The 8,272-nt window shown below is 29.0% G+C and overlaps 1 protein-coding gene across 1 annotated transcript; it reads right to left on the bottom strand.

The window, feature by feature from the left end:
* Positions 1–893: 893 nt before the first annotated feature.
* Positions 894–8,268, bottom strand: LOC130449434 (uncharacterized). Its single transcript, XM_056787243.1, has 6 exons — positions 8,043–8,268; positions 7,800–7,986; positions 7,524–7,748; positions 6,140–6,457; positions 5,977–6,081; positions 894–3,612 (listed from the first exon to the last, which is right to left on the bottom strand). Exons 1-6 carry the CDS (start codon positions 8,133–8,135, stop codon positions 3,026–3,028), a joined length of 1,515 nt encoding a protein of 504 aa, XP_056643221.1. The 5' UTR covers positions 8,136–8,268; the 3' UTR covers positions 894–3,025.
* Between the last annotated feature and the right edge of the window lie 4 nt (positions 8,269–8,272).

The following is an 8,272-nucleotide window of genomic DNA, read 5'->3' as shown; positions in this document are numbered from 1 at the left end:
AATGTAGGCAACTCACATTACAAAAAAAGACATAAAATTTTTAAATTTCAATATTTTTAAAGAGCCACAGAGAAAATATGAATGAAATTGTATTATTAGAAAAGAGAGAAAGAGTATTTATCTTCATTTACTTGCCAATAAAATAAAAACTTGTTATTTTTTTTCTTTGCCGTTCACATCATTCGAATCTACGACATTTCGATCCAATCAGAATAGAGTAGAGAGAAATAGAGTGGTATACCAATATGCTTTTTCCCGACCTCGTTCCCTCTATCTTTACTATTTTCTCTATGAAAAGAACGCGTCTAAGAGATTGAAATGTAGGCAACTAACATTACTACTTGGCCGTGCTATGCTTTCAAACAATTTTGACACGTAACCACAGACAACCGATATTTAGATGGTTCATGACAATGTCAAATTCAAGTTTTATCAACAGAAAACAACTTTTTTGCTCAAAAAACTTTTAAGTTGTAAAAAAAAACAGTTTCATTTCTGATTGAAAAATATAAATTTGTAACAGTCCGATGTTCCTACAATGGTACGATTATTCTTATATGAAGCTGTCTATTTTTAATGGCAACTCTAGCTTTATTCGTGTAAAGTTGAACTTATAACATAGAGTTAAGTGTAGGCAACTAGCATTACTAGAAATTCTTCCCCACCTTGTTCTCTCTACTTTAATGTTAACTCTATGATCTTTCAACGATTTCTTCTTTTACTAATTGTAGTTCTTTGTGAACTTGGATGTTTTCTTCTTTTTTGAGATAATGGACTTTTATCTCATTGGTTTTCTTATATATAACTGATATCTCAATAAACGGTTCCCTTCCTATCTTCATGTTGTTGATACAGTGTTGCGAAATTTATGAAAGGTTGAAAAAAAACTTCAGTAACAAAAAAAAACGGTAAACATTTATTACTACAAAGTTATTCAAGCACATATATAACAAACATTTTTTTTTATATGTCAGTCTTAAAAAGAAGCATTTGTTGTTCCCTCATTCAAAAAACCTTAAATTATATATAAAAAATTATTTAAAAAATACATTCATGAACAATCCCAAGGCAGAAAGTTTGAATTAAAGAGATTCTAGAAAAAAATTGAGCTCCTCCTCTACAGGGCGGTTAAATAAAGAAAAATTGTGAAGCATAAAGTCGTCAAATACAAGTATAAATCGATACGTTTGGCAACAGTTTTTGTGTTTTGTTCGTACGCCGTTAGAGGTCTAATTCAAATTGCGTTTAACAGGTTCAGTTTGGTGATGACTAAGGTAGGTGTGCAAGTGTTGGTTTATAGCAAGATTTTTTGATAAAATTGTGATTTTCTTCTCGGGTAAGCCCTAAAAATATTAATTTGATATGGAAATTCACCATTTTGTTAATATTTCAACTTGTGTCAAAGTATTTTTCAGTTGATTTGTACTATTAAACTTGTTATTATATATTCATAATTATATTTTTTTGTACAGGTATGTACTTCGACATTTTACCCACATGACTTCGTTAATTTACTTGTATTTTTAATATGATAACGAATTGATTGAGTTTTTGTATTTGTCAGTTTAATTTTGGAAAAATTATGTATTTATTAAAAAAACTGTAATCTGTTAGAATATATGTAACTTGATGATTTTTTTTTATTTTCCACAAAGAACAAAGTTGATAAAGTTAAAATTTGGACAATTTTTCAACTTTATCGATATATATATTTGGTATAAAGTTAGTTTGGACAATTATAAAGACCAAATACAGCCCAAATTGATTGTTAATTACAGATATGTTATCAAAATAAGAGTTTCCATTAAAAAAATGCCTATTTGTATACTTTAACTACTCAAAGGGCATAATATAAAGTTATAAATTGTAAAAATTGCCATTTTTAGAAATCACAGAGTCATTTTTGATAAATGAAAGGGTTTTTTTTCAAAATATCTTGAACTCATCTACCCGAAAGTGGATTTTCGATGCACAAAATCATTATCAAATCTTACAGGATGATCCTTTTATACAAATAATACATTTAATTCAATATAGAAAATGATAAACACCAAGTATAGCTCAAATTGATTGTTAGCTCCAAATATTTCATTAAAAATAAAATTTTTTAATAAAAAAATGCCTTTTTGTATACTTTAACAACTCAAAGGGCGCAATATAAGGTTATAAATTGTAAAAATTGCCATTTTTAGACATCACATAGTCATTTTGTACAATTTTTGATAAATGGAAGGGTTTTTTTGAAAATATTTTGAACCCAACTACCTCGAAAGAGGATTTTAGATGCTCAAAGCTGCCGAAATCGTTTTCAAATCTTACAGGAAGATCCTTTTATATAAATAATACATGTAATTCAATAAATAAAATGATAAAGACCAAGTAGAGCTCAAATTGATTGTTAGCTCTAAATATTTCATTAAAAATAAAATTTTTTAATAAAAAAAATGTCTTTTTGTATACTTTAACAATTCAAAGGGCACTCGAAGGGTTTTTTTCAAAATATCTTGAACGCAACTACCTGAAGTGGATTTTAGATGCACAAAAGCAACGAAATCATTATCAAATCTTACAGGATGATTCTTTTATCCAACTAATACATATAATTCAATACAGAAATCGATGAAGATGAAATATAACCCAAATTGATTGATAATTGTCAGATATGTCATGAAATATAAGTATTTTAGATTGAAAAGAATCTTTTTGTATATTTTAATAATTCACTAGACATAATACCAAGTTTAGAGGCCGTTTCCAATCACGACACGCCCATTTTGAACAATTTCCAATAAATGGAATGGTTTTTATAGCATTTAAAAGCACCAAAGACCAAATAGATCCTAAATTGACCGATACATCATCAAAATAAAATATTTTTCTTTAAAAACACCCCAACGTGAACCTAATTCGGAAGACCTACTCATAATCAATTCAATTGATGGGGATGCAATAGGAATCGATAAAAAACTTTAGTTCAAAATAAAAATCTATAGAAACCGATGATAAAATCCCATAGGAAAAGGGATTAAATCAACCCATCGATTTCCGTTGGTTCCTCGCATTCGTCGGTCACGACGATTTCGGGAACGTTTCTCAAAAAACGCGCCTCTCTAGCCGCCTCCTCAATCTTCTTCGCCAGTTCGACGTATACAGGATGTTTAGTATAATCCGAATGGATTTCGACTGTATTAAAAATATTGATAAACCCGAATAAATCTTGTAGTAGATCGAAATGAATCGCCGGCGATAAAATCGACGGTACGTCTTTCTTCGAATAAGATAAACGGACCACTATCAATTTTTTATCGCTGGTTTTCTTCTTAGTTTCTTCTTTGAGGAAGTTGAACGTCATGTAATCCAATCCTGGGGCGTCGTCGTCGACAAAAGGGGGGTTTACGTAGACGATGTGAGTGGCCAAGATCAGATTGTCGCTGCAGAATTTTTCGACGCTTTTTTCTTGTACTTTGGATAAGTTAATTCGTTCTACTATCACTTCCGGTTCGGAAAATTGTTCTATGGCGGTTATTATACCGGAAACGACGTCGTTGTGTTTTTCGAATGACGGTTTGAAAAGGACCACAACTTTTTTTATTGGCTCGACGATAAGTCCACCTGAAAAATGGGAAATATAGGAAAAATTGGACTTTTCGTTGTTATATATACTGTTTCCCAATGTTACAAAGTGATTGAATAGTAGTTACTGACATTGACAGCTGAATATTTTTGTTATACGTTGTTTCCGAACGCTACAAAATGATTAAATCATAGTTACTGACATTGACAACTGAAATGTCCTGTTGACATTTGTATAAAAGTTAGGTTAGGTTTCTTCCTGTCACATATAAGTTTTCCAGCTAACAAAAAAGAATAAGTTCATATCTGGTTTAATTGAGAAGAAATGCGAACGATAAAAAAGAAGAAATAGAAAGTTTCGAAACAAAAACAAAGTAAAAATACTTGTGGTAGTGACTTAACGACGCCATATTCTTTGTTATATTCTGTTTCTCAACGTTACAAAATGATTGAATCATAATAATTGACGTTGACAGCTGATGTATCCTGTTGACATTCGTATAAAAGTTGGGTTACGTTTCTACCTGTCACATATAGGTTCTCCAGGTAACGAAAAATGTCAGAAAGAGGAATATGAAGAATAGTAAGTATATAATAAAATAGTAGTACTAGAAAAAAAATGTATTGTCCAAATTCATTTTTAATACCATAGAATTGTCGAATTGTATCGATAGATATTGTAATTTCTGTTTATATTTATAACTCCATAAAAGTTAGGTTAGACGAGATGGAGAAAGAAGAAAAAATGGAAATGGAAGTGAAAAAAACGGTAGTAGTAAGTTCACAGTGAAATTTTATGATTAAGTCATAATTAAAGGCATCTCCGTATAAAAGTTAGGTTAGGTTTTTGTCACACGTTGCAGTCTACTTAACGAAAAATGTTCATGTCTGGCTTGTTTAAGAAACAATGAGAACGAGAAAGAAGAATAAACAGAAAAACATAAGCAAAGTGAAAAAACTTCTAGTTTCAACTTAAAAAAGAAGAATTTCAGAATATAAACCGAATATATAGTGCAATTACCACCATTGATTTCAATAAATTTCAATATCTTGCTGTCATTTCTAACACTGTTTAGGTTAAGTTATCAATTTCTTTGTCACAAATGGCTGTCAACTTAAAAAAGAAGAATTTCAGAACATAAACAGAGTATATAGAGGAATTAGCACCATAGAATTATTAGATTTCAATAAATTTCAATTTCTTGCTGTCATTTGTTACTTTTTTAAGGTTAAGTTATCAATTTCTTTGTCACAAATGGCTGTCAACTTAAAAAAGAAGAATTTCAGAACATAAACAGAGTATATAGAGGAATTAGCACCATAGAATTATTAGATTTCAATAAATTTCAATTTCTTGCTGTCATTTGTTACTTTTTTAAGGTTAAGTTATCAATTTCTTTGTCACAAATGGCTGTCAACTTAAAAAAGAAGAATTTCAGAACATAAACAGAGTATATAGAGGAATTAGCACCATAGAATTATTAGATTTCAATAAATTTCAATTTCTTGCTGTCATTTGTTACTTTTTTAAAGTTAAGTTATCGATTTCTTACAACTTCTCTTCTGTATACAAATGGCTGTCAACTTAAAAAAAAGGATTTTAGAACATGCCATTAACACTAAAGAATTAGTATATTTGAATACATCTTAATTTTCTGTTGACATTCGTGACATCGTTAAAGTTAAGTTGTCGAATTCTTCTGCCATATATATCTGTCAGAATCGTAAAAAAAGAAGAATTTACGAAAGAGTAACTTCATATCTGTTCCAAAAAGAGAAAAGTACAATTATCACTGTAGAATTATTATATTTTAACTAAATTTTACATTCCTTGACATTTGAGTTAATTTATAAATTTCTTTTTACCACATAGAGCAATCGTATTGAAAAAGAAGATTTTCATTAATAATTATATATCAGGTTTAATCGACAAAAAGAAGATAACCATAGATATGATTATTTCCTATTGACGTTTGTAACTGTGTCAAGATTATCGATTTTCATGAAAATGTTGAATTAAAAATATTTAAAAAAAGAAGAATTTAAGAACTAGTAATATTAATATTATTTAAAAAAAGAAGAAAATATTGTAGAACATTAACAGAGTTTATGTTACAATTAATACAATATAATTATTATATTTCAAAACATGACATTTTCTTGTTGACGTTTGTAACTGTGTTAAGTTTAAGTTATCGATTTCTTCTGTCACATATCAGAAAGGAACTTATTAAAAAAGAAGAATTACAAAAGGATTTTATAACAACAGGTTTATTTGAGAAATAGAAGAAAAATAGTAAGTTTTAGTGAATCATAAGTTTGAGGTTATTATCAGTTTTTTGTACTTCTTTTTCAAGTAATTTTCAGTATTATTCATAATAATGTTATTTAAAAAGAACTCACTATGGTTCCTGTATTTATGATTCCATAGATAAAAGGAGAAAAGCACAAAGGGAATCAAAAAGCTGGCACCGACGATTCCGATAACTAAAGGTCTACCTTTGCGGGCTGTAAAACAAATAGATTTGATGAAAATACGGAAAATACGAAAAAAAAAGGTACTAACCGATATGAACTTTTGGAGTTAAAGTTCTAAAACAAAAATCTTCGGGGCAATGTTTGCCTATAACGGAAACAGCGAAATAATAGTACCCCTCTTCGCTGTAAGTTGTGTACTCAAAATCTATGAAACTTTTTTGGTGAGCTGCAATTAATCTAACGTCCAACATGATTATTTGTTTTTCTTTTTCTCGGAAAACTTCTACTTTATAATGAGTGATCTCGTATATTGGATCCAAGGGTTGTATTTTTAATATTATTCTATTGGAATTCGTGAAATCTATATAGGAGAAGATCTTTCGTTTTGGTAATGGTACAGAATTTTCTAAAATAAAATAACACACTCAGAAATCACAAAAGAAATTTAATTCATTACTAACGAGCTCAGAAATTACATCAAATTCACTACTAAGACACTCAGGAAGCAAAAATCGAATCAAAATCACTGCAAGACTCTCAGAAATCCAATATTGAATCATTCTATAATGATATTCTCAGAAATCAAATCAAAATCGCCACTACGAACCTCAGAAATAACAATTGAAAACAAATTCACTACTAATACGCTCAGAAATCAAATATCAAATTAAATTCACTACTAATACATTCAGAAATCAAAAATCAAATCAAAATCACCATTACCAACCTGGTAAATTGAAAAACTACTCAGACGCTCAGAAATGAAATATAAAATCAAATTGATACTAACAAGCTCAGAAATAAAAAAATTAAACCAAGTCATGACTAACAACCAAGGGAAACAAAAAAGCAACAATCATATTCTTATGAGCTCAGATTTCAAAAATTGAAATAAATTCATTACTAAATTCAGAAATCCAAAATCGAATCAAATTCTAATCTAACAAGCTCAGAAATCAAATATGTAATCATTCCCTACTAAAATGCTCAGAAATCAAATCAAAATCACCACTGCCAACCTCAGAAATAAAAAATAGGATCAAATTCAGTACCAAAATGGGTCAGAAATCAAATTCCATGTTAAGACTCTCATAAATCAAATTGGAACTTGCAAGCTCAGAAATCAATTTAACTACTAACAAGCTCAGAAATCAAATTCATTGCTAATAAGTTCAGAACTCAAAAATCAAATGTTGACATGCTCAGAAAGTAAAAATCAAATGAAATTTATTACTAGCAACCTTCAGAAATAAAAAATCAACTTCACTGCTAACCGACTCAGAAATCTAATCAAATTCATTAATAACAAGCTCAGAAATCAATAATTGATTCAACAACTTCAGAAATCAAATTCACTACTAACAAACTCAGAAATCAATTTAGTACTAAAACACTCAGATATCAAAACTTGATTTTTCTGTCAACATGCTCAGAAAGTAGAAATTGAAAGTTTTATTAAATTAACTACTTACTAAAATATAAAGTATCTGGGATGTTAAATAAAATCTTTTTGTGAGCCAGCTGACCATCAGTTTCTGAATTAATTTCTATTAGAATTGAATCCAATATTTTGTCTCCAGCTTTTTCTTTCCAATAACAATTATATCTTAAAGTTTCTAATGAGCTGCTAAATTTTTCAACAATATAAATATTACAAGATTTTTGTTTGTTGTATTCAGAAAACTTCACTAAAGTTTCTAAAATTAATGTAATTTAAAAATTACCTTTAATATTATAACTGAACTTACTAGTCCATCGGAGAGTAGGGAAAACGTTCATCGATAAAATATTCTGAGACGTCTCTGGCATTAGATGCAAAAACACATCCCCAAAATTAAGTTTTACGTTATCGCCACCTGAAAAGTCGTATAATCGACAATCCTCTGTATTGTTATTAACGTGTATTTTACAATTATCTGTTACATTATCCGTAGACTAAAATAAATAAAAAAATATAGTAATTAAATTTAATTAGGTTACAAAATGTATACCTTTCCGCATTTCAGATTTTCATTTTCGTTACACAGTTCAAAACTATATAATTCTAGAGGACATAAAATGAAAAAAATCGCCAACAACAACATTATATTCTAATTAATTGACTGGCATGCATTTTTTGAAATATGTTTGTTTTCCTTATATGACTAAGTTTACAATACACGGTTTCTGTTTACACTTTGCAACGCATAAACGTCAAAACAAAAGAGCCGATATGTCGGAA

This window comes from Diorhabda sublineata, chromosome 10 (genome assembly GCF_026230105.1).
Source record: "Diorhabda sublineata isolate icDioSubl1.1 chromosome 10, icDioSubl1.1, whole genome shotgun sequence".
Lineage (NCBI taxonomy): Eukaryota > Metazoa > Arthropoda > Insecta > Coleoptera > Chrysomelidae > Diorhabda > Diorhabda sublineata.
This window is presented reverse-complemented; position numbering and strand designations above follow the sequence as displayed.

Coding starts and splice junctions, on each gene's coding strand:
- LOC130449434 (XM_056787243.1), bottom strand. CDS start 8,135: ATGTTGTTGTTGGCGATTTTTTTCATTTTATGTCCTCTAGAATTATAT. Junction 7,987..8,042: donor AAAATCTGAAATGCGGAAAG/GTATACATTTTG, acceptor TATTTATTTTAG/TCTACGGATAATGTAACAGA. Junction 6,082..6,139: donor AACTCCAAAAGTTCATATCG/GTTAGTACCTTT, acceptor TTTGTTTTACAG/CCCGCAAAGGTAGACCTTTA.